At 39.3% G+C, this 27,315-nt stretch overlaps 1 protein-coding gene and 1 long non-coding RNA gene across 25 annotated transcripts in view; one reads left to right on the top strand and one right to left on the bottom strand.

Annotated features, from left to right (window-relative positions):
- plekha5 (pleckstrin homology domain containing, family A member 5) overlaps positions 1 to 27,315 on the bottom strand; it is a 125,197-nt gene that overhangs the window by 94,775 nt on the left and 3,107 nt on the right. For 5 of the 17 annotated variants that reach the window (XM_078949318.1, XM_078949314.1, XM_078949316.1 and 2 more), the window contains exons 1-3: positions 5,030 to 5,223; positions 4,845 to 4,921; positions 2,284 to 2,341 (exon numbers count right to left, since the gene is read on the bottom strand). In XM_078949318.1, coding sequence (XP_078805444.1) covers positions 2,284 to 2,341; positions 4,845 to 4,921; positions 5,030 to 5,121 — 227 coding nt within the window. In that variant the 5' untranslated portion in view covers positions 5,122 to 5,223. Of the gene's footprint in view, positions 1 to 2,283; positions 2,342 to 4,844; positions 4,922 to 5,029; positions 5,226 to 27,315 lie in introns of those variants that run through there. The other 12 variants (XM_078949311.1, XM_078949312.1, XM_078949310.1 and 9 more) reach the window with 6 other exon arrangements.
- On the top strand, positions 4,697 to 25,389 carry LOC105354204 (uncharacterized). 8 transcript variants are annotated; one of them, XR_013656607.1, is made up of 6 exons: positions 4,697 to 4,836; positions 6,070 to 6,160; positions 18,277 to 18,386; positions 22,595 to 22,697; positions 22,812 to 22,893; positions 25,251 to 25,389. It is a non-coding gene; the product is annotated as an uncharacterized LOC105354204 (long non-coding RNA). The 8 variants fall into 8 exon arrangements; XR_013656603.1 differs by having other exon boundaries at positions 4,764 to 4,900; XR_013656605.1 differs by lacking the exon at positions 4,697 to 4,836 and adding an exon at positions 5,112 to 5,248.

A 27,315-nucleotide genomic window follows, 5' to 3' on the forward strand; every position in this document is an offset into this window, starting at 1 on the left:
CCTTGAGAGTTTTTTTCTTCCACATTCAGCAGGTGGATACACGCAAACTAACAAAAAGTGTGGATGCCTTGCAGAGATCAGCTAATGATCGTGGTACCAAGGCCTGTTTTGCACTCTGCGGCTTTGATGAAATGGTAGAATATAAAATTATCACCGTTAAGTCAGGAAGCCCCTGGCAGGCTGCCACGCGAAGCCCCATGAAATTCATGAGGACGTCAAAGAGGGAGAGCGGATCCAGAGGGATAATAAAGCTAATATCCCTCATCTGCAATTTCTTTAGTGGAGCCAAATGACTGGATTTCAGCAGGTTCGCCTACAAAATACCCCCTCCACTGCAGGTGAAAGAACAGACCAAATGACATAATATTTCACTTGGTGCCTGGTTTTATTAGACGGGAAATTAATCAGGGTGTGACACATCTTTTGATCTTTTGATTTAGCTGGACGAAACTGTGGACAAGAGCGGCAATAACAGGGTATCAACTTGGGATGGATATGGATTTCATGCATATAGAGAACAAAACTGAGTGAAGGTATTTAACAGGCACGGAGCATCAACCTCAACAAATAACCATCATCATCGACTGACCAATATTTGAAATAGGAAGTCGCCAAAATTTGGCCCAAAGGATCAGAAAAATAACCAGTCATCAACAGGGCACCTTTCACTTCTGGTCCAAAACAGCAGAACCATGTAACACTCTTAAAGCCATACTTAAAAACCGTCTGGGGGTTGACCCATACAGGCTCTGCGGGCTTTTGGGTTGTCCGGGCCCGTGGAGGGACATACAGAGGAGAATTCACCTCTTTAAAGGAGCCCAGATGTGTCTTGCAGTTTTTTCTATGTTAGTATGGCCACTTCAAGGGACGTCATGAAAATGGAACGTACGATTGCAGCGCATGCGTATCATGAAGTATTTGTGTCATGCACTTATGGCATTTGGGTGATGCTGTCCTACAGTGCCCTCACGCCACACTTTAGTAAGGTGTGAGCACTGGGTCCTAACTGACCCCGTGTGAATGCAGCATGCACTGGGGGTGCACATAGGTCTCTTGCAGGATGCATACACAAAGTACTGATATAATTTCCTCATTTGTAAAACTCAGGCTGAACTCACAGGCCCCTTGCTCAGTTCACAGGATTTGGGCAGATGTTGAAAAACTGAAAAATTGCTATGACACGCTTGAGTCTAACCTACTTTAACCTTACTTTACACATGCATGTTGTTTAAGTGTTTGTTATGACCTATCGCTATTAGCATGCCTGTAGAAAAAGAAATGTGCATGAACATTTTAACTCTACAGGCTCACCAAGCAGTCTACGACCTTGCTATTTCATGCGGCCCACCTTCGTGACCCATAAGTTTGCCCATTTTAGTCCTGCAAACAGCCTGTATCAAGCTGTAATGCCAGTCTTAAGCAATGAAGTCAAATGGTGATAAGACAAAACAAAGGAGTTATATCTTGAAGCTATTTTGGTGTAAAGACATACAACCAATCTCTAAATTCACCAATAGGATTGTGGTAAACCATGACAAGTGGATCAGTGGGGCAAAAACAAAGAGGTAAAAAAGTGAAACAAAACCAGATCCACTAAAACAAACTAAATGAGCAAGAGAAAACATTCCACCAAATGATAAAGTGTTTCTCAGCTGGGCAGAAGCCATGTTTGTACATCAGCAGCCTGTAGAATATATAGAGCATCCATCAAACTGGATGTTTACTCCAGTTTATTAGGTCCATGTTGCACAATGCGGTCTGCAGTAAGCTTGTAAGATCGCTGACATCTCCCAATCTGTGGGCGCCACAAGACGAGTGTCATTTCTGAATCCAAACAGTGAGATCCGTGTCAGGAAAGAGAGAACACATTACACCTTGGCTGAACTCTGTTTTTTTTCTCTCCAAGTAGACAAAGTTTACAGCAGGGTATGTCTGGATAAATAAAAACAGCTCGCAAATAGCAGCCACACTTTGCCCGGCTCTGTGTGGTATTTGCTCTGTCGTTGTGTAATCATTAACTCGTGTGATAACCTTTTACAACACAGAAAAAAAGGGAGTAATGCCTCCAAATTTACAACATACCAATGTTTTCCTGGAGGAACAGCTTTTGAATCAATTCGTCTATCCCAAATCAGCAAAAAAGAAAAAAAATTGGTGTTGCTTTTAGAGTGAGGGTATCATGACACCCACGTCTTTCAGTCATTGCTTCTGCTGCCCTTTGTATGCTGGTGCTATTAATGTGTGTGAGGTCAGGTGTGTTAGGCGGGGTAAGGGTGAACTCACTTGATAAAGCAGCGCGCTCCTTCAAAGGTAAATCCTTCTTCCCATCCAGTGGGTAGGTCTGCGACGAGAAAAAAGACACTGAGTCAAACTATTTGATCAAGAAGAGTGACAAAATCACAAAACTCTAAAAAGCATTATGGTATGACATTTCTGTCAAAACCATTTCAATGACAGCTATTTAAAAAGCTGACCAAAGGTTTTCTGAGAAAACTGTAAGAATGTGGGGTTTTTTTTTTTTTTTTTTTGGGGGGGGGGGGGGGGTGGGGGGGGCTGTTAGCTGCTTCAATTGATACAAATGCCTTCAAACATGAATCACGTGTCACTACAAGATCATATCTTTATATGTTAAATATGAAAATATTCAAGGAAATATTTCTTTAAACGTGATAGAATTTTTAAAAATACTTTTACACAAGTCATCGCAACAAAGCTGCCAGGATGAAAAAAAATGTAACTTTTTTGCTAAAAGATAGCTACACACCTTTTAGCATATTTTTCAGAGTATAAGTCATTATTTTTTGCATAGTTTGGCCAGGGGTGTGACTTATACTCCTTTGCAATTTGTTTGTGATTTGAAAAAAATAAAATAAATAGGCTCACGTGTTTGTTATTTTCCCACAAACAACCACAAGAGGACCCTTTTAGGTGTGTGTATCCATTTTTTTCCACTGACAGCAACAGAAGAAGAAGCGCCAGCCTTAGCGGAGTTAGAATTCAGTGGATTTGCTGATTTGAAGTGATATAGACTGTTTAGTTGACTTGTTACCATCAAATGTTGCTGTAATTTATATATATATATATATATATATATATAATTTATAATAACCAGACACTTCTTCCATTCCTGCTTTGCTTTATCAAGCTAAATGCTGTACTGAAGCGTGAATACATTCAGTCGACTATTGTTATCTATTTCATTATTATGATTTGCCTATCAAGATTAAATGTCGGTGCCATATTTTGTCCCAAAAAAATCTTTCCAAAAGTGTTATTCTTCAGTGTGACTTAAACTTGATTTTTTTCTTCTTTATTATACTTTTTTGCATCTGTGACTTTTACTCCTGAGTGACTTATAGTCTAAAAAATACAGTACCGGTAATCTCCTTTTTTTTTTTTTTTTTACTATGTTTGCATTTAGTTTCTTTCAGTTTAGGGAAACTATGCTTACATTTTCCATATGAATTTGACTAAATGCATATAAATCCCACTACAAGAAGTGCTATGTCAAACAAATTCCTTCATCAAGTAATGCAATAACTTGTAGTTGGTTACATTATGAAAACTCCTGGTTTTCACAGCAAGTCTATGAGAAAAATACATGTTGATCTGATTAAAGGTCCATAATACGGTATGCTTTTTTTCAAAAGACATTGTATATTATATGTAACATGCTAGGATGAGCAAAAATGTAGTGAAAAAAGTGGTTTGGCAGCTTGAGTTGTGTTGAGATATTTCAACCACAGAGAGGATGAGGAGAAAAGGTACTCCGCACTGTTGCCACAAAACTAGGAAGAAAGAATTATTTGTCTGATCATTTAATCTGCATCACAATGCTGTCTGTGACCGGAGTCAAGCCAGAGCTGATTATCTTCCACAGCTGGGAAAATACCATGGCATGCCGAAACACTGACTTAGACCAGACTGATAGGGAATATTAGGAAAACAATGGTGATCCAGTGAGTCAGATGGAGAGTTAAAGACCAAATGAAAAATACGCCTCATGAACGGAATTCTGATTTGTAGGATTGTAACTTGGCACCTCATATATTCGGAATAAATTACAGTTTGCCTTAATTCTTTAAGAGAAAATGAAATGTGAGCCATAACTCAACACGTACTGTATAAAGACAAAGCTTTTACATATTCACGGAGAAGGGGGGGCTTCTAACTCCACAATTATTATTAACCACGACTGAATTATTAAGTCCGATCCCTGTTCAGAATCAGATTTCATTTAGATTAAGTTATTATTAAAACATTAACTAGCTGCAGCTCTACTAAAAAAAATGAATCAACCATAGGATCTGATGCTTGCAGCATGAACTCCTGCAGCAGACTGCAGCCATATGCATGGTAAAGCTGCATGATGCCAGCTTCATTCACGGCTGGGGAGCTAATTTTAGAATGAAGTACCTTGTTTTTTAAAGATTTGTGGAGCTCTTTGCAGGGATGCAGAAGCACAATTAGTTCATCTCCTATATGGCAGCTTATCAGCCCACTCAGGCAGTCTGTCTGTCACGCAGGAACTCAATGACAAGGCAGCAAAAGATGCAGGAGAACGACACCTCTGTGGAGTAAATAATAATTATTGTTGTGGTGGAAGTGGGCGGAAGCTGTCGGTTAGTCGTGGGTTCAAACCCCCCGCCTAACGTTGTGCTCATGGGCACAGTGGCTTGAAATGGAAGGAACTCCTCCTGACTTGTGATACACTGCGTCAACTTCAAAGAGCCGGCCGTGAGGGGGGCTCACTTTTCACAACACGCGTTTCCAGCCCTCCCGGCGCGGGAAAGACGTGCGTTTGCGCAGAAAAAGTTGGGAGAACGGCGCGCGGACGTGAGTACCTGGAGTTTTCCGGTGCCCGGTGACGACCGCCTCGCCGCTCTCGGGATGCAGCCAGGTTGTACTCTTCGCCTCTTCGCTGTTGAGAGAGGGGGAAAAAAAGCCGCGTGAGACTGAGACACGAAAAACTAAAGCGGCCACTTTGCTCGTCGTCTTGCCCACCCCCTCCCAGGACAGATATATTTACTTGAGGAAAAAGACGCGTCCGTCCCGAGTAACCCCATAACTCCAGGAAGACGGGAGAGCAGAAATCCACTCGGGCTGCAGCTCCGCCGCCATGTCTGGCACTAATGTATGACAACCGCGTCGCTCCGCTCGCGCCGACAGCGCGTACACGGAAACCTTGGCAACGGCGGGTGTCTGGGAGGAGGGCAGGAGCAGCCCCTAGTGTACGACAGTCAGGCAGGTAGAAACACCTATGGCGACCTCAAAAGTTGCTTTTTCTGCCACCAATTCCACGCAGTTTTCCATTGCAGTAGTTGACCAGGTAAAGCATCCAAACAAAGTACTTACGTAAGGAAAAAAAGTTAAGAAATACAGTCATCCAAATATTTACTCAAAATAGGTGAGGAAAGTAAATATGACAAACGATTTAGATTTATTGTCGATTTTTTTTAATCTACCAAATAAAGTAAAAGATATTTCAATAAATTGTTTGGATTTATTGTAAAAGAAAATCTACTTACAGTTATTTTAGCAACAGTAGGGCTTTAAAAAATGTGTTTTAAAACATGTTCTTGCAACATTTTTCTGATGAGCGAGGATTAAAAATGGATTTTGTAGTATTTCTTTATTCAAATCGTTGTGAATCAGGGGCAGATTAAAATGCAGTTGGATAAAGCTTGTAGTTGTGACATAGGAGCTACAAGCAACAGGCTCCGTGCTCTGCTCCATTCTGATGCCTCTATTGATAAACAAATAGATCTATATATGTCTTTGTTTTCCTCGTCTGAGCAGTCATCTGGCTCAAAACTGTACGGCTGGATAGCTCCAACGTTGCTCGCCTTTTTTGTTTCACCTGTAATGATAGATTAAGATAAGAGGGGGTGTAAGTTAGCGGGAGAGAGTGTGTAAACAAAGGGATCATGGGAAATGTGGGCAGGCTTACTTCCGCCAACAGTCCTGCCACAACTCAGGGGAATTTCTAATGAACTCCTTTTGCCCTGCATACACTATATGTCCTAGAAAACAACATAGTTTTTATTTTATTTTTTTGCCTTAAAACAGCATAAAAGACCACTGGGAGCACGTTAAAAGAAAGATCAGAAGATGATTGGAGTGGGACTTCAACTGATGTGTTGGAGAAAAAGACATACACGTAAGTTTTGTTTCTTTTTTATTTTTTGCTACTATGCCACATTTTTAAGTTTTCAAGTTTTGACGGATACAAAAAAACAGATTTAAAAAAACTGGCATCTGATCCCTAAACATATGTTTTCCTCTTTTGGACTGTAGAAATGTGAATATTGACAGATATATACATATGTAAATATAAATACAGTGTGATGTATCAATAAATAATTATGAATATAGATCGTGTGGGGATGCACTTGGGTGTGTTAGGGAATAAGATTTAAATGTAACCAAACGTGCGTTCATACATGCCAAATGTGTGTTGGATGTTTCCAATATTACTTTTTGTATGTTTATATTTATCTATATGTTGAGATATATGTGTATATCGGTGTCTGACACTAAATGTGTTGTCATTAGAGAGAGAACAGGACTATTAAAGTGAATGGACTGGGTGTACATGGGGACTAGAATTTACTCCGTTTTTATGTCTTTATTTTTTTTCTTTCTTGTTTCCAACTTTCTGTTGAAATTATATGTCAGAAATAACGTATTATCCTTATATTATAATTGGAGATATAATGTAAAGTCCCTTCTGACTTCAAGGTATTTATGATCCTTCTTTTTATGTTGTTTTAGCCCCCACCCCTCCACATACACATGCTGTCACTTCTTTACAAGCACTGTGTTGTCCTGGATCCTCAGAGTAAATAGTACAAATGTTATAACCACAAAATGTAAGAGATGCTGCTTAAGTCAAGTATGTTTAAAAAATAATTAAACTTCAATAAAAAAAAAAAATCACAGAATAATGATAAGAATATAAAAAAATGCTGTAATCTCTTAGGAGTACATTTTTGTACACCAAAAGTTACTGAACAAAATGTAACAGAAAACATGTAACGAAACACCTCAGTTCATAACAAAGAAATATAGAAACAAGAAATGGATTATTCTGCAAGAAGGCCCCCAGGGTATTATTGATCTGCTGGGCTCCAAAAGCCCTTTTTCACTTTAAACATTAAAAAAAAGAATCTCCAAAGGAGATCTAAACACATGGGGCCAGAGACAGTTCTTTCAGTTCTCTCTGGAGACAAAGGTTTGATCATATAATTGCAGGAAGTGGGGGCTACACAGTGGTGTGGTGGTTGGACCATTGTCTCGCAGCAAGGAGGTCTTGGTTTGCATCACTTACTGCATCCCCTTCTGTAAGGATGCATGGTCTCTTGGTGCGTGTAAAGGTTCCCTCCGGGCACTCAAAGCCCAAAAACACAGTTCAAAGGTTGGCTGGTCATTTTAAATCACCCCTGTGATTATGTGGTACTTTGTCTGTACTGGTCTTTGAAAACTGCGATAGGGTTCACCAGTCAATTTAACTTTGTATAGGATAAAGTAGGTGTAGATGGTGGATGGTGGTGCCTTAAAAGCACATCTTGTGCTCTTTTCCATTTTAGTGATCAGAAAATGAACATAGCAGTCATTTGTAATGACAAAATGCTACACAGTTAGCTTTCGTGTTGGTTGAACGTTCAACCTGAGGACAAAGAGTTCCCCAGCAAATCACTGCTTTCTAACTCTGCATTCAGGTTTTCTGAGTCTCCACCTGCTGTTGTGGCCCACTGAAACTGCAGCATCAGCCTTTCACAGCATTACAAAAGCAAGTTACTGAACACCACTGTGCCCAGTGTGTTGTTAAACCCTCCTCCATTGTTTGGCTTCAGGCGAGCTTTCGGCAACACTGGGAAGCAGGCATATCTTCCAGTTGCCGGGTCATCTGTTTGGTGAGCAAATGTGAAGGAAGTGGAAGGCGTTAGGCACCGGCGCCTGACCTGAATGAGCATCAAATAAGAGCCTATTTGTTTTCTACTTACCTGGAGCAAAAACGACATACTAAGAAGCTGCTTTTTTCCCCCCAATCACATCAAAATAAAATTCTCTACTCAGGAACGTTCTGAGCGTAATCCTCCAAAGTAATCAAATAGGGAGGAGCCAAGAAGTAGATTTTTTTTAATAGATGACCTTAAAAAATCCTTTAACTGCTCAGTTGTTTTTTTATCACATTACTCTCTCTCTAGAAATCTGAATGAAATCCATTCAGCTGGAATTGACTGGTTTTCTTCTCTAAAACCTACCTGTGTGCTTGTATACCCGTGGGATTTGGTGGGGAGTTTGCGCATGGGAGTCTTGGGTGTTTACTTCCATGGTTCTCAGCCAAAAATTCGCTCAGAGGTCCTACTTTGTTTCCACTCGGAACTGAAAAGTGAAACCTTCTGCACAAGAAGTCTCTCTTTCTGTTGGATTTTTTTAAAAATGACAGACCAGCCTCATGCTTAACATTAAGGGCATTGCTTCAAAAGTTCCAGAAAATAGCATATTTTACAGGTCATGGGGTGGAATTTTACAGCTGCCCCAGTCAACGCTGAGGAGTGCTCGGCATTCTCGATTTAAAGCCTGACAGTATTGACATAGCTGAACACACTGAGGGTCCACAGCTCTTCGTCTGGTAGCAGCAGACATTACTTAACTGCAGCCTACAGTTGCCAGGGTGAAGGATGCTGCGTTGAGCGTTGCTTATCTTCTGCACTCAAACAACCTAAAACCATTAAGCCGAAGTGAGGGCCTTAAAAGAAAATGTATTTCAACAAAACAGCTGAGAAACAGCACAAAAAAAGCCACTCATAAGCCCAATTTTAGTTTGGGTTAAGCTACAGACACACAAGTGATGCACGTGTTTAGCCAACAGTGTTCACACTTGACAAGCAGGGATGAGCTTCTTCTTCTTTTGCCACTGTTCACTAGCACATGTTAAACGCCTACAGTTGGAGGAGCCTTGGTGCGTAATGTTAAAGTGGTGCAGATCTCTTGAATCTTGCTCCAGGCCATTTCATTCATAGCTCTATCCCGATATATGAAAGACTTGATGTCATATCATTGTGGCCGGGCACAAACCACAGTTATAAATGTTTTTCTTCATGATCAGTTTTCAAACAGTTGGCACTTCTGTGAACTAGGAGGGACGCAATCCACACGTCACTACCAAATCCCGGTCTCTGATTGGTCAGAGGTTGATCTAGTTTAACTTTCAACGCGCGTTCAATGGCTGCATGTTGTATGTAGAGCTAGAAAACGGTTGTAGAAACTTGCACAGCTATGCGTGAACGCAAGAGTTTTGAATGTGGAAGCCGGAAACGGATATTTACATAATAAACTTTACATAAACTTTTTGAGGGAAGTGGCTGGTTGAACCCGCATTGCCAAGGGCGGTGTGAACTTAGATCCACACAAACATTTATCCTAAAGGAGACTCAGGTTTGGCTTCATAAATGTAAGAGAAGGTCTGTTTACTCAGGCTGGTTTGTGTGGTTGACATTGTGTAATACCTTCTTACATAATTACTCCATGCTCAGCAAAGCAATGGTTTTCAGTGTCAGTCTCCTGCCCTGGGGCTTGCGTCTTCACCAAGCAGCTGTTTGAGGCTTTTGTTCTGGTGCCAGGACAGGAGTAGTCTTGTGTCTATTGATAAGGAGCATTGCCCACCATCTGTGCGGAGCTCACATTGATTAAGATCACAAGTTTTCGCGGTTGGAGCCATCTCTCGGCATCAGCAGCATGTTTTCAAGAACTAATCAATAATAATCTGTCAGGGGATTTATTATACTTTCACTAAAACTGTAAAGGTGGAAATGTAGGCTGAATTTTAACCACAAACTGCTATATTATTTTAAGCCCATCCACGTAAATCAGGTCAAGAGACAAATGTAGGCATATCATATAGCTTCCAATTCACTGGAACTATAGAATAAGGTCTGAAGACTTCAAAATGTTATGGAAAAAAGCTCCCCAAGGGAGTTATGGTTCATCTCTGAATCATTAAGTGTCTAACCCAAACCTTCAATCAAATGTTAGTCACAGGCTGACACAAACTCAGCCCACAAACAGGTCTCTGTTCACCACAGGGATGATATCACTCACTAATGATTATTGCATGCTTGGGTGCCGTCTAGTTTGTTTTCCCCTCCAAATCCTATGATATTTACATGAATGATGAATGTAATTTAAACTAAACAAACTAACTCTAAGTTTTTGTAATGAGAACTTCTTGTAAATGAATTTTCTGCAGTAGTGAAAAGTTTCTTTCTCCCAAGCCAAGAGTCTTTTTTCCCCCTTCTATGTAAGAAAAAAAAATCTGCACACATGAATTACACTTATTCTGTGAGAACTGAAAAGGCTGACTGTGATTCTTCCTGTGGTTTTGCAGAATGTGGTCTGGAAACAGCAGAACTAGGGGAAAATACGCAACAACTTAAAAGTTCCACTCCGATCATCTTTGGAGCTATTTGAAAGTCTTCCCAGTGGTATTTTAATTATGATTGGGCAGTTTTTAGCCAAAATCAAAACACCTGTATTGTTTTCTAGGACATAGTTACTGCAGAGCAGCAGTAGTTCGCCTCTGACTTGTTAGTAGGACCGTCGATGCTTGACACCCAACGCCCTTCCCCTCCCTGTTACTGAGAGCTGTTGACACGCTCTTTTGCTAACTTACACCCCCAATTTAACATTACCTGTGCAACAAAAATGGCGAGCAATATCTGAGCTATCCAGCTGTACAGTTTTGAGCCAGTTGCCAGCTAAGACGAGGTAAATGAAGACGTATGTGGATCTAGTCATCATAATTGATCAGAGCAGGGAGCTTGTGGCCTGCCCAGTGTATTTTCTATGGGTGTTTTCAGACTGGACACATTTGGTTTGCTTAAAACAAACAAACGCAACAAATTTTCAGTCTGAATACACCCAAGCAAACCTTGGTCTGGGACCAGGAACCACTCTCGGACCAATCTTTGGAGGTGGTCTCGGTTCGTCTCCAATCGGACTGAGCTTTAGGTCGCTCTGAGATTCCTAAGTCTGAATAAAATTCGTCCTCTGAGCGGAACAGCTGAACCAAAATGGCCACCATAGCCGACGTAAACGTAGTAGGAATGAAGCATCACATGGGCCACAGACAAATATAAAGCAACCATTGGGATGTTATCAAAGAGAAAAAAGAAAACTGTTTACTTGTTGGAACGTTTATTTTAAAGCTGCTGAAAACACTTTTAACACGCTCACCGTTTTCCCAACAATCTATGTGTCATAAAAACTTAGCAGCGTATCTTCATACCCGACTTCTTCTCATCAGTGCAGTTGATAGCATCCTCTGACTTAAAGCACACACGGCACGTCTCCTTGCCACTAAACGCATTGCAACATGTTTCCTATGAGGTTCCATTTGTGCCAAAAATCTGTTTTTGTGTCCACTGTCTATGTCTTTGGTCGTCTCACTTTGTCGTCAGGACTTAGCAACCGTTGCTACTGTCGATAGCTACTGTCGATAGCTACTGTCGTTAGCTACTGTCGATAGCTATTGTCGTTAGCTACTGTCGTTAGCTACGGTGTTTGCTACTGTCGTTAGCTACGACGTTTCCCCGTGTTTTGTCGTTAAATGTTCTCGTTTTTCAAATTTTGCCAAAGTCGTCAGAAAAGTCCTTTGTAAGGCCGGTAAATTTTTTCCTGTACTACCACGGAACGAAAAAGAAATGTTTATCAAAGCAGACGTCAGGGTTAACCATGACAACACGTTTTTAAGTTGAACTTTATTTTGATATTCCCTCAAACGCGTATTGCCAGAAAGGGGGGGGGGGGGGGGGGGGGCATGCATACAACGCTTGAAACGAAAACAAAGTGGCGCATTACCGCCACCACCTGATCTGGAGGCGAACTACTTCTATTTAACGCGGAGAATGACACATAATAAATATGAACATTTTACGAAGACTATTTATGAATGTGCTGTGTTCTGATCATGAAAAACGTGGTTGATTTATTAATAATAAAATTACAAACACATTGGTGTTGATTTAATGTATTTGTTCAGAAATAAACCCTCAAGTCATTAGTCCATGGCAATATTTATTTTTTTGCCGCTGAACGATTTACGGGGGCCTTGCAAGGAGGCCTTTAAAATATCTTTGATGAGTTACCTTCTCAAATTTTTGTGGGTCGAGTCACTAATTATGAATATAACAGTCGAAAACTGACTGGTTTTTGAGCTTTTCTTTTTAATCTATTTATGTGACCATGAGATGGCGCACTCGGGACCACATAAGGCTCTTATTAGCCCGTCTGATCCTCGTTTATCCATCAGATTTGTAACAACATATTTTATAAAGATCAGTCATTTTTCAAAATAATTTGAAATAACAGTTTCATCACAAGATTAAATTAAAGCCATACTCTAAATAACTTTAAACGGGAACGTGAAACCGTTGTACGCTGCACCCCCCCCCCCCCCCCCTTTCTGGCAGTGCGCGTTTGCAGGATTGTCAATAAAGGTTTTTTTTTTTTTTAAAGTGTTTTGTTCCGTGATAATACGGGAAACAATTTATCGACCGTACAAAAGACTTCTCTGACGACCTTTGCAAAATTTGACATACAGCAAGATCTAAGGACACGACATGGTGAAAGAACGCAGCAAACGACACTAGCAACGGTTGCTAAGGATCTTCCTGACGACACGTGAAACGACGTAGCAGACGACATTAGCAACGGTTGCTAAGGATCTTCCTGACGACATGGTGAGACGACGTAGCAAACGACACTAGCAACGGTTGCTAAGGATCTTCCTGACGCCGTAGTTAGACGACATGGGATAAGGACAATGACAAAGATAAGGTTTAAGGATAAAGCAAGCATATACATCACAAAGTTAATACAAAGTAATAATCAAAGAATCATGGACATGCAGAAGATATTGCTTAGTAATACATAGACATGAACCAATGTAAAATGAACTCGTTCAATAGACATAGACAATGAGCCCAAAGCATAGACAGTGGACGCAAAAACACGATCAGTAGACATAGACAATGGACCAAAGACATAACAGTAGACGCAAAAACACATTTTGATATTTTTGGCACAAATGGAACCTCATAGTTTCCGCCGTACCAAAGTTACAAGTATAAAGTGTTGTTCCTTGTAAAGCGCAGCACGTCCATCTTTTGCTTGTTGTTTTGTCCGGCCCTCATAGCTCCTGGCCAATGACTGGTGATCTTTAGTCACATGGTTTTGTTTACAAGCTTACAAGCTTGCAACAGAATGGGCCGCTTGATGCCCCTCTGAATACAGACCAAATGCAAGGTTCAGGACTCGATCCGGAACAAATGAAGCAGACTTGATCCGGAACAAAGAATTTTTCCAGTCTGAATGAACCCCAAGTAACAAATATGTTTTTTTTTTAAACAACATTTTATCATCTGCTCCTGATTAACGATTTGAATGAAGGAAAACTCTGAAGATGTCCTCCATCATCAGCAAAATGACACAAGAACATGTTAAAAACACCAAAAAAAACAGTTTTCATTGGTCTGCGTCTTTCAGTTTTACATCTAAGAAGTCTCTAATAAAACGTAGTTATCATAAATATACTTAAATATTAATTACATTATAGCGTTACTAGTATAGATGGACCTAAATGAACATAAACTTAATAAAAGCAGCACGTTATTCTTTCTTTTATGATTCTATAGACTAATAAAAATACACTAATGCCTCCATGAATACAGGATTTGTGTTGATCACAGATGGTACCATTACTCTAAATACCCTGCTGTGTCATTTAAGTAATGGAGCATATTTTAGTTAAGATGAAAACCTACTTTGCATTGATCAGGAACTTAGCTCCACTTTGCAGGAATGCATAAATAACCTGACATGGGTGTGATTCCTCAGCATGCACTGCTCATTAACCCCCATCAGATGTGCTGACTTCAGTGTGTCTGATGTGCAGAACCTCCTGGTTTCATCTTCATGAGTGCATGTCTGTACCTTCTCCCTGCAGTGTATTTATGCCTAAGTAGCAGATTATAGATTGGGTTGATGGAGGACTACTTTAGGCCAGAGTGCTGCTGTAAATTGGTGTTTTAAAGACATTATTATATTGCTCTAGGGGTAAGAACGAAGCTGCATTTAAATGTCTGAGGTGATGTATGGTGTTAATTTAGGAAAATATGACAGAAGCTTTTCTGATGTGCCACTTGCACAGCATAGAATGCGGCTTGCAGTAGTTGAGATAAGCTCTGTGCTGTCCTCCCTTGGTGACGTGCATATCCTGTGTCTGATGGGAAAGCAGAGCTCTGGGATGAACAGGTCATGAGTCTCTTCTCAGGGCAGCAGGAATCATGTTAGTGTCTCTGAGAAGGGCCTCGTTCCTGCAAAAACTCTTAAAAGAGCAGTAAGAGCTCCTAAAGAACAAAACATTCCCTAAGGACTGCAGTCCTTGAGAGAGAAACTTTTAACTTAAACACAGTTGTTGTTCTTCAGCTAGGGACAAGGCTTTGTGCCCCCAAAATAAACTTCTTGTACAAAAAAAAAAGTATTTTTTCAAAATGATAATAAAAAGAAGTACCGTATGTATTTTTGCACTATAAGGCTCTGTTAAATATTTAATAAAAAACAAAGAAACTACAATGTTTCTTATAATCCAGAGTTCCTTATGTATGGATTCATTCCGATTGATATCACATAAACTTGAAAACAGACAATCGATCATACCCAGGAAAATCCTACAGTGCAGAAAATACGGTAGGTCACAAGTCTTGACGAGTCAGTAAATTACGTATATTTGAACGTCATTGAGTTTTCTGTCCTCTTGATGTGACCTGGCCTCCAAATGATTCAAGGAAGAAGGTGGAAGCATTTCATCTGCTGTTGTCTTTGTCATCCGGTTATATTTATGCATGAACATCTGCTCCACTTTGGGCTATTTTCAGCCTAGAGTTCTTATAATTCAAGGTCAGGCTGAATCTGCAACTGTCACGAAACCATTCTCGTGATCAGAACGTCACGACTGCTTCAGTGACTTCCTTATTTGCTTTGCATGAGCGGCTATTTTGTTAATATTAGTTTCTTTCTGAGGAATGTCTTGATTTGTGCTTACCATGCAAACAGGAAGTCATTGTGAAATCCTGAACTCTTGCATTTAGTAACTGAATTCTTTGGTCTGCTAAAAACATTTCCTCAATGGTGATTCTTGTGTTGGTTCACTTGATTGGGATTTTTGAGAAAATACTTTTAATGTGAAATTCTGTCAAAAAAACTACTCTGTGGTATTTTTTTAAAGTAAGGGTTGTCCCTTGGTAAATAAAAAAAAACAACTAAGTTTTTTTCCTTTTGAGAGTTGCAGTTCCTAATGGTCTGTCATTTTCTTTGTAGCAACCAAGGACTAAGCTTTTTTAGGAGTTTTTTTTTTTTTTTTTTTGCTTTTGGAGAGCTCACACTATTTCTTTCATTATGTTCTCAAAGAGCTGTGAATTCCAAGATAACCATCAGGAATGGATACATTTCATTTTCTGAGGATGCCAAACAAGAATTGTTGACTTTCTTAAGCAAAGCATCTTGAGAATGAGCAGTATCTTCCATCATCAGCTGAAATTCTTTTTTTGTGACTCCTTTGTTGTCGTTATGCATTGATGTGTGATCGGGCTCGTCAAATGCTCTGCCTAAACATGAAGAAAAAAAAGCCAAACGAACACTTAGTACAATTCTTTGTTGCTTTCAAATTTCTAAAATTCAAAGAACTACAATCATTCCAGTTCTCACCTGTCAAGGAGCAATCTTTATAGACCTACACCAGTAGTGAATGGAAGGGGAAAATATATCTAAATTGTTAACATGTATCTTTATTTTAAAGGACAATGGATGGTCAACATGGTTACATTCATGCAACTTCAAATTGTTTTTGTCGTGTCGTCTCCGTACAAGTGTTAACATGTACTCAATAAAACTGGTTTAAGGGATGCAAGCTCTATTTTGATGTCAAATGTACAATAGTAAAAGGAAGCTAAAAAAATGAACTTATTTCTAATAAGGTTGTTTTGAAAAGTACTTTTACCTACAACTTTTTTTGTAAATTTGAGCTATTTTAAGGTGAAGGCAATACCTTGTTTGCACAACTAGTGGCCATTTGGTAAATTGATCTGGCTTCACTTCATTTTTAACCCTTATCCTAGGCACTTTAACATTGGGAGTTGGGTCATCTAGACCCACTAGACAGTGCTCTGAACCTTTTTTCTTCAATGATTTGTGATCTTCACTGGTGTCCATGGATTACATGAAATCTTTCCACCTTTTTCCAACTTTGTCATGGTAGGGAGAACACGTCAATGTAAGGGTGGGGTCATCTAAGATAGCACAAGGGCTAAACCTGTCTTTTAAAGTGGCATTGCACAGCAGTGAGCAGATTTTCCCATCTCTTAGATGGGCGTGATCACAACTTTCACCCAGCTGCTTCTCTTGTTTGAAAGCGGAGTGCTTTGTCATGCTTTTGTTGTGCTGATCAGCTGTTGGAGAATCTAATTGGGAGAATGGGAAATGAAGTTTTCGGTTTATCTGACATCCAAATACATTCAAATAAAAACCAATTAAAACCATACTCAGCCAGATGTAAATATTGTTTGAATTTTTCTTTAGCAGGTATACTGTTGCAGAGTTTTGTTTACCCCTTTGTTTTTAAGGTGCTTTCATTAGTCACTGGGCCAGTCAAGCAATCAAGAAATGCTGCAAAGTTTAATACATTTTTTTGGTCTGATTTGCGTAACTATTGTCACTCCTAGAATTACTGTAACTCTTCTACCGTTATGTTATTTAATTGCACAAACGATCAAACAGTTATGGTAATTCAGAGAGCGTGTGTTATTTCCTCACCGCCAACGACAGTTCTGGTGTTAAAAGGGTTAAAAAAAGAACTAATCCATCTCAAACCTCATGTGTCAGCTTCTCGTTTGGGGGGCAGTATTTTTTAAACAAACACTAACCAGGAAGGCAAAAAAAAAGAACAAAATGTATTGTTCTGAAAGCCATCCTCACAACAACACATTTTCTGATGAGATATTTTGTAGCCTATGTTTATTTTGTTTTGTTATTTATTTGTTTCCTTTACTTTAACTCTTTGATCTGCGGAACCACAACATGGTTCACTTGCAAGCCTGTCAAAACCCCTATTTCCAGGTGGACCAGATTTAGGCAGAGTTCAGGTGAACTGGAACACTTTGCCAAACAAAACAGACCATCCAAGGAACAAAATTATTGAGCAGGCAAAAAATTCCGGTGTGAAAGAGATTTAAGAGATGATATGCGGCACAAGAAACCATTCTTCCTTTATTCTGAACAGAGAAACAATTCAAAATGTGATAAAAAAAAAAAAAAAACAGCCCGACGGCCAAACTCACTTTGGAGAGAAAATATCACTTTAATTCTGGTCCTAACGTGCTTGTTGTTAGGATTTCTATTTTAAATTGAGTACTTTGAAAATTGCTGAAATATTCTTGCTCACACCACAGTCTTGTTCTGTAGAACATCCCCATCAAACTGTGTCCAACTGCAACTAAGCAACACTTTCTCTGGTGGGCTTCACAGCTTGTGGATGCAGATCAACCACCTACCGCAGACAGAGCTGCGTCTCCCACACAAAACAACAACAAGAAAAGCTCAAATACATTTTTTCATGTGTCAACTAACACCGACTTTTTACAGCATTTTGCAAAGGAGACGAAGAAACTTTTCTTTCCTGCAAAAAGGTGCGTCGAAATAAAAGGTCTGTCTAGTTTTGACGAAAATGATTTTAATCCTAATGTAGAAAAAAGTGAATTATCATAAAAGCCATTATCTTTTGTTTACTGAGCGCAAAATCGACATTGTTCTAGATATATCTGTCCTCAGAGAACTTATTAGGGTGGTAGTTAGCAGTTCTTACAAAGCAAACACAACGGGGACTGTAAGTCATTCTCCATGAGACGTATATGAAATCCCCCTCAAAGTTTCATCGCATAGCTTCAAAGGAAAACCTAACAAAGATAAAAGACTCAGAGGAAATTTAATTTAGCTTCACATACTTAATTTATTTTCCAGCATCCGTTTCAAACACTCCATTTCTGTGTCGTTCCATTCAAATCTGATAAAAATATCCAGTATTTCACACCGTTTCAAATCTCCTCTGCCTCTGTTATGTCTGTGGAATGAAGTCAAGCCCCCATCTCCTGCTCTGCCCAACTTTATGCTTCAGTTATAATACCTGTTCCTTCTTGCTGGTTTATTATTTCTGTTCAGGTAGTGGGGTTCCTTAAGGTGACGAATGGGCCTTTTTCCCTTAATGGCTGAGTTTCCTGGTAGTGGAATATTCCATCAATGAGCTGAAGAAGAGTCACGACTGAATGTAGGTAAGCCATGTGGCAAGATGACAAGTGTCAGCAACCACGAAAAAGCTGGGACAGCAAATTGGTCCTGAATCGATGAGTGGGAGGACTCCGGGAAATCTGAGCTCATTTCCTCCCTGGTTAAGGTCCAGTAAACACAAGGGCTGTACATCAACACTCAGGCCTTTACTGCACATCACACGGCTGTAAAGGAGGGTTTACATGCACTTAGTGTGATGAAAAAAAAATAAAAATAGTTGAGGCAAAGGTAGGAGAGATGGCAGAATTTCAATCCCTAATTCTTGTGCTTGACAGTGCCGCAGCGTCCACGCGTCTACGTCACAATCTAAATTTGCCGATCTGTTGGAAGGATTGCAGGACACAGCTGAGTCCTGCAGAGAGGCTGTGTCTGGGCCACTGAACATTTCCACTGTGCTGAGCACCACTGGGCAATGGCCATCTGCTTTTTGTAGCTCAGTGCTCAGGCAAAGCTACAAGAAAAGAAAAGAGTTTCCTGTGGCAGCTCTCCTAATCAATCAGGAGTCAGTATTGATTCTTCAATAATCTCCAGCATAGTCACACTTCTGGCCTCCTCCAGCAAGAACAGGAACACAGGATTTTGCTTTGGCTTCATGGAGTTTCTCCATAAAGAAAACAAAAACAACTGCAGCCCGTTTTCACTTTTTGAGTTACCACATCAGCATACTGTACCACACACAAGATAAACAAATAGACCTCACGCAGCTGAAGCCGAACACAATCTCATCTTTTCTGTCCAGCTGGACTTGTTATCACCTGCGACGGACAGTTTTTCCCATGCTGCTCTCTTTACTGTCCAGCTGTAAACCTCCTCTCACTCACAGCGGGCCGACAATTAATCAGTGCTTTGTTGGCTGGATGGCTCTCATTCACTGTAGCTGCTGTGCTCAGCAAAAAGGTAAAACAAAAAAGGAGCAAAGAATCTGTTTGAGACTACGCTAACATGGATGGAACCAGAAGTGATCTCTGACAGAAGCCTTTTTTTGAATGGAATTTTGACGCAATTTCATGTAGAGTGGAAGGCAGAGCCACACACACAGTCACCATATTGACATCACATTAGAAAGTACTTTTCTCATCACTAAACTTGTTTCTTATCTTTCCAAACTTATATTACATCTCCTTACCCATTCTCTTTATTCCTCTATCAAAAGGTGAAAAGTACATGTCTGAATCATTTTTAATAGTGAAAAAATAGGAATTCTTTTTCAACTACTGTATGTTTTTGATGATGAAACACAACTGTAATGACACCTCACATATTATAATATAATTATGCATTAAATTATGTGATTCAAACAAGGCAGAAAGGTCTGAAAACTAAAATAAAAGACATATTAGATCAGAATATAAAGTCAAAAGAACTAAAGCTGAAGAGAGCTGAGCAGAGGAACTATATACCGGAAGGCATAACTGGGTGAAAACACTGTGATAGTATATAACCAAACCCAAGGAAATACAGACAAAAAATACAGGAAGAACATAAATAAAAACGGATATTTTACTAAATGAGCATAAAAACATTCAAACACAGACACGCACACACCCACACACACACACACACACAGACAGAAACCCTTACAAAATGAAAACACAAAAAAGTCTAACTTCCCTGTTGTAGAAGTGTCAAGACAAAACTTTTTGCATGACACTATATTGCATGCGTCCAGAGACAGAAGCGCAAACTTGTACAGAATTGGAGCCAAAAGGGACTCTGATAATTGCATTTATAACTAAGTACCAAGCAATTAATTTTGCAGCAAAGTACACAACTTGATTTCCAATTAACAGATGATTACAGCAGTGAAAAGCAAGTAATGGGTTCCCTTGTTTATTTAGTGAGCCATGGTGAACAAGATCACAGGATTCACCCCCGTGCCAGACAGTGATGATATCCTGTCCTCTAAAAGGAAACAAAGTTTGTTTGGCAATTATGAAAAGTTAAATAAGACTGCTAGGACATATCTTTGTAAGAATAATAGACAGGGCTAAAGAGGACCGAATATTTTTTTATACTGTGTCGTGTGAAGAATTAGATTATGGTATGTGCCATATTTGGGCCTTTTTTAGAGCACAGGGAATGCAGTGCACAGTAGCACAGCAACACAGCAAGGCAAGACAGCTGAATTCCCTGGACGACGGCCAATTCCCTGCAGGTACACGGCAGTTACTTTAGGTTGTGGTGGTAAAAACCAAGATACTACTAGGTGTAATAAATGAGAGTAACCCTCTGGAAATCTCATCTTTGATGCTAAGATTTGTTTGAATATGAGAAAGCAGGGGGGACATTTTAGAAGCTGCAGAGGCATATTTTATCTTGGCTGCACTAAGATTTGTTTTGCATACTTCTGCTCCAACTGCTAAGCTGTGAGTTATCTGATGAGCAACATAAAACTTTGCTTGGCATATCTTTTCTGCTACTGTGGTAACTCACACCAGAGAACCAGGCATCTGTTAAATACTGTGTTCTTTTAGTTGGACTTGGAAAGTATTCATTTCCCCACTTTTCCTTTATCAGTAAAACTGTTTTTTAAGACTCTTCTGGCTTTGACACATGTTGCAAATCAATTGATTATGTTAACAATTATTGGTTTAGTTACTTTACTGCAGACACATTTAAACATTCATTAACAACAGTTTTAGTGTCAAAATAAAATACTTTTTTTCCAATTGTTTTTGAGTTTTTCTTGTTTGTCTTTACTTTGCAATTACTTTCAATGCATTAATCCATTGCTCAAAGAATTAATAGATTTTCAGCATAATCAGCCCTGATCTGCAAAGGTTGACTGTGTCCCAAGTTTTCATATTTTTTTCATGGTTACATCTATGTAAATAAATCACTCAACTGTGCTTAAAGGTTTTTGACGGCAGACAAATGGCTTCCTTATGAAACCATCCTCCAGTGATTTTTTGGGGAACTACACCATTTGGCAGTTTGCTTTGTACCTACAAAAACACTTGTGGGTTTTCAGTCATTTAAGATCTTACAGAACAAAAAAGTAGGATTAGCAAAAAAATTGTACCATCTTTAGCTCACAATCTATAAAAAAAAAAGTATTCAATGAGAAAGATATCTAGAAAATATGACACATGTTTGAAAGAGCTGCTTCCCAGTTATAATTCAAATATAAAGTCATGTTTTTTTTTCTTCCACTTAGAAATTGCTAAAAATCCTCTGTAAAGGTATTTAAATACATTGAGATCCTTTAAACTGTCTCAAAGGTTTGTTTACTTTGAGTATTTACCCTTTGATAACTAACAGAAGGCGGTTCTGGAGGTTAGCACTTTTGCCTAATTATACAATTGGAATTGTGGTTAAAAATCTCTTTCATGGAGAAATGACATGGTTTTTCCTGACTGTGTTTTGTTCGCAACATGGCTTCATTTCATAACATTTCAATTTAAAAGAAATTAAGGAAAAAGGAAACCATTTGAAAATATTTAGGATCATTATAAGGCAAGAACAGAGGGACAACTAGTTTGACTTACCTAAACCCATTAAACAACGGCAGATAATTTTTAGAAACAGACTGATAATATGAACTACACACATTTAATATCCTTTTAGAGTTATTACGAGATGCCATTTAGAGTCTTCTCTGGACTGCATTGTGGATCATTAGTGGAGGCGAGCTAGAAAATTATGTTTCCATCTCTGTTTGATCTTTAAAGGTCCAGAAATACAAATAAAAGAACATGCAGCCCACTGCAACAGTACAGAGGACTGGAGAATGGGCTCCATAATCACGAGATGAGTGTGTTTTCAACACTTATCAGAGGAAAATCCTATTTTTTCATCACTTTCTGACATACTGATCCTGCCTCATTCGGTTGCTTGTCAAAAAGCAGCTTTTATGAAGCATCATCTGAAAAACTGCATCACACAACCAGCTTTGCTAAATAAACCCTTCTTGTTTTGGGAACAATCCAATCCAAGCAGAAACCACGATTTATTCACCAGAACACCATGCAGCCCAATGGTGCATTCTCGCTGTGTTTCGATATTTCAATCTATTCCATTTGAATTGTTCAAGACTCATTTATCAAGGCCTTCAAGTAGGACAGGATTTAGCATTTCTTACCTTTCCAGGTGAAGCTAACATGTTCATTTGTTTGGTATTTCTCACAAAAAAGCAAGATTTGGTACATTATTTGTTGTATTTAATTGTCCTGCGCTATATGAATTGTCCTAGGAGGTGCGCTGTGCCTTTTATTCATGCATGATGCTTTGAGACTCCTCATGACAGAACAGGAGGAAGCAGAGAGCGGAAACTGACTGATAGCAACAGCAGACAAGTGAGTTTTGGTTCTGCTCATTTTGGATTCTTTTGACAGGCTGTCAGTGAACATAAACGCTCAGTGTCTACATGTGACACCTTTTTATTCTGATTTCAATACATTTTTTTTCAGGGAACTCAGAAGGTGGTGAGTTGGGCTTGTCAAAAATAAGGGCACAGCATGAGTGAGGAGGAGTTATGCGAAATTTACTCAGGTAATGTTCTCTAATTCTGTCAAGTCTCAATGATATTTACCTTTAAACGTGCAGCACTTTTTTTTCTTTGTGGGATCTAAAGCTTACACACGGAATCAGTGGTCTAGCATTAAAGTATTTGCCTTGACATTAAGAATTTGTGGTTCTAAATTCTTAGTCTAGTCATACCAAAAACTCTAGAATTAGGACAGGATGCCTTTTCTGTTTGATGATCAGCATCAAGGGTTGGAATGGGCATTAAAGCCCCAAACTTTTCCAGAGCGTTGATGTGATTGTGAATCACTGCTAATAATAACCAGTCTAACTGAGATGCCTCATCTTATTGGTTAACTATATTGATATGAGTTCAAAGGAACTATGCTTAGCGTTGGCTAAGCCCCCACCCTCTATTCCCAGTTTGATGCAAAAATAGGAAGTATAAAATGTTGAGGTTCCACCATTATTTGTATATGAGAACTGGATTGAATGACCAATGCTGTTATGACCTATTACTCAGTCATTAGTCTTGTCAGGATAACCATTCTTGCTCTACTACATTTTTAATGTTTTTGCTAATCCTTTTTTTTTTCATACATTTTTTTCTGTATTGCAAGTCCTTCAGGTTATAAACTGACCAATCAGATGCCTCAATAACAGTATGTGGTGTCTTCTGGGCCCACATTGAATGTTCAAAATGTTGATTGACTGATTTTCCAAGCCCGCTTTCAAGTGAACTTCCAACAAGCTCACTTGTTTAAACCTCACTCACTCTTTAAACCTTTTCTGAAAAAGCCCAGTTTAGATCCTAGCAACTTGGGCAACTATAGACCAATATCAAACCTCCCCTTTATTTCTAAAATCCTAGAAAGAGTTGTAGTTAGGCAGCTTCACTGCCACGTACAGGACAATAGCCACTTTGAAGACTTTCAGTCGGGGTTTAGACCTCACCACAGCATGGAAACTGCCCTAGTTAGTCTCTAATGACTTGTTATTGGCCTCAGAAAAGGGACTACTTTCTATCTCGGTCCTGTTAGACCTCAGTCCAGCCTTTGAGACTATCGACCACCGTATTTTACTCCAAAGGTTAGAGCATGACATCAGGATCAGAGGATCTGCCCTCCAGTGGTTTAAATCCTATTGATCCGATAAGTATCAGTTCGTTAATGTAAATGGACAGTCTCTCATTGCACTCGAGTTAACTATGGAGTACCACAGGGCTCAGTTTTAGGACCCATCCTATTTATGCTTTTATACTACCCGTATCAGGAAACACAGCATTAATTTTCATTGTTATGCCGACGATACGCAGTTGTATTTATCCATGAAACCTGACCAGAATGACAATATAGAGAAACTAAATGCCTGAATCAGAGACATCAAGACCTGATTGACAATTAATTACCTCCTCTTGAACCCAGAAAAAACTGAGGTCATGATACTAGGTCCTAAAAATCTCAGAGATGCTCAGATTGTCTCCCTGGATGGCATAAGTATAGCCTCCAATTCCACAGTTAGAAACCTTGGGGTTTTATTTGACCAGGATTTATTATTTAAGGCTCACATATCTCAGGCGTGTAGAACTGCCTTTTTTCACCTGCGGAATATAGCAAAGATCAGAAATGTACTTTCTAAGAGGGATGCTGAAAAACTCATCCATGCATTAGTTACGTTGAGACTGAATTACTGGAACTCTTTGTTAGCAGCGTGTCCTAAGAGTTCCTTAAGAAGTCTCCAGCTTGTTCAGAACGCAGCAGCTAGATTGTTAGCAGAAGAGATCCCATCACTCCTGTGTTAGTTTCACTTAGTTGGCTCCCAGTTGATTCCAGAATCAAGTTCAAAATCCTCCTGTTACCTATAAGGTCTTACATGGAATGGCCCCATCCTATATCAAAGACCTCATAGTCCCTTACCATCCAAATAGAACACTTCGCTCCCAAAATGCAGGACTGCCTGTGGTTCCTAGAATTAGTAAAAGTACCGTTGGAGGTAGAGCCTTTAGTTATCACCAAGCCCCTGTTTTATGGAATAAGCTCCCAGCTTATGTAAGAGAGGCAGACACAGTTTCTAAATTCAAAGTTATACTGAAAACATTCCTCTTTGGACAGGCTTATTGTCAGACTAGCTAGTATTCTGAGATTATTTAACTTAATGTTTATGTGTTTAAATTAAACTTAATCACAATAATAATTCGTTGTTAGAAGGCTGCTAGAAGTTTGAAGCTGGGATAACTATGGTGCACTGGGGTTCTGTCCTCTTTTCTCATCTACTTCTACTCTCCTTGTCTTCTCTATTATTGATTATTATCCATCATTTAGTTCTCCATGCCTTTGTTTGGTGCGGTGCGACTCATGTATTGTCCCTCTTTTCCCACTCCCCAGTGCTTCCAGATTCCAGTTGGCTCATCCGTGCTCCTGTACCGGACCGTTTACCTCGTCTCTGGCTCGCCTCTACTACTGCTCCTACACCTGGCTGTGGATCCTGTCTCCGGCTCAACTCGCGCCCCCGGCTGTCCCCCAACTCCGTCTGGATGAAACTCGTCTGCTGGACTTTAAATATGTAGTTGTAGAGTTAGATAAGTTAGTTCTTCTCTAAGAGTTCTGGTACATCACCTGTGCGTCCTGGGGGAGGATCCCTCCTTCATGTGGGCATCCCTGAGGTTTCTTCATTTTTTCCGGAGTCCGTATTTTTTTAGGAGTTTTTCCTTACCGCGAAAGGGGGTCTAAGGGGGACCCGCCTGTTGCTTCAAACCTTAATTTGTCCTGATTAAGTACTATTTTTGGAATATTGTTGAGTTGGACGGAGCAAACTGTTCTGTCCCACTTCCACTGTACAGAATTAAGTGGATGACATCATATTATCCATCCAATGAGTATATGTGACTCAATGCTCAAAGACAATGGTGGGGAAAGTAATGAACTGTTATGTAGCTTCAAGTAAAAGGATTCCAGCTTTTTAAAATCTGTGTTAACATAAACATACAAGTGATTCACTGAGAACAGTAGATTTTCAAAATAAACATCTGTTTTGGTTTGCTGTGAACTCTATATTTGGATTGGAATAAGAATATAGCTTAAAAAATCAGCATAGGCCCCTTTTAAAAAGATCTTAAAGCTGTCATTAATGTTATAGCATTTGCTATTTTAAGTTACAATCTGCATTTTGTCAAAACATTTACAATACATTGAGCTTTGGATGGAATGATGCTTTTTGGCACTGGTTTTATGTTTGATTTTCCTTTAGCATATACAACTTTATTAAAAAGAATATCACACATGACAAAATTTACAAAGTTGACAAACAGAAGATCATAAACTTTGAAAAATCAGGCAGAATGGGGTTACTATAAAGAAATGGCAAATGACTGATGATCTTTGATATTCTCCGTGGACTTTAATGAGGGTTCAGTAACCAGCTGTAGGAAGGAGGAAACTATATGAACCACGATGGAGGGTTAAACTGTCCAATTTTCCCTGTCATATAAACGCCCTTTTCTCAAATTACTTCTTGGCAGCCAGTGAGGTTAACAGACACCAATTAATCTCCAACCATCATTATGGGGTAAGTTGGCTCCGAAAATGGTTGGGAAAGCACACAGAGACAGGAAAAGGACATGTTTTGTGCAGGGGGATCACAGACTCATTGGCTGGAGCCATCTGGCATTAGACAGTCAGCAAAAGTTTAACAATTGTGGCATAATCCAATCAAATAACCGCAATTAATGTCAAGCTCCTTTGCATCAACTATGTGTTACATTTAACAAGCAATGAGAGGAAAATATTTGTATATTTTCAAAATATTTTGAAATCTGGTGCGAGATAGAAGACAGACTATTACAGGCGAAACTCTGCAGAAACTCTGCACTGACTCCACCGTTTTTTTCAGAACGAGGAAATGCTGTCAGTTTTGTCAAACAAGCTGTTCAGTCTGGGTGAGCTGGGTGGGGCTGCCCTGTTCTTACATGTCGGTTTGCTTCTGGACAGATGAATTATAACCATTACATATTTTCTAGGGATAAATCGCGATGAGAACCAGTGTATTGATTCCGGGATAAATAATTAACAAACATTACTGCTTCTCGAATGAGTTAACCCTCTTAGTCAACTGCTGGCTTTGCATGACAACAACTCCACCATTAGAAAGTACTAAATTGAATGTTTCCACATCACATATGCTGCATTAAGATGCTGCTCTCCAACAGATGGTCATTTGTTCTGGGACACTGCAATATCTTTGAAACAAAATTGCAAGAATACCAAGTAGATATGAATTTGATTCATTTTCTGATAACATTTATGTCAATGGGGAGACAGGACGCAACGCATTCTGTCACACTACTGCAAAACTTTATACAAGTTATTAGTAACAAATATACAAGTCAAATTGTTAGTTAATTTTTTTAGATTATCTTGTATTGATTTTCATTAAGAACAACATGCACTTGTT

The sequence above is a fragment of the Oryzias latipes genome, chromosome 6 (genome assembly GCF_053564925.1).
Source record: "Oryzias latipes strain Hd-rR chromosome 6, Olatipes_Hd-rR_3.1".
Lineage (NCBI taxonomy): Eukaryota > Metazoa > Chordata > Actinopteri > Beloniformes > Adrianichthyidae > Oryzias > Oryzias latipes.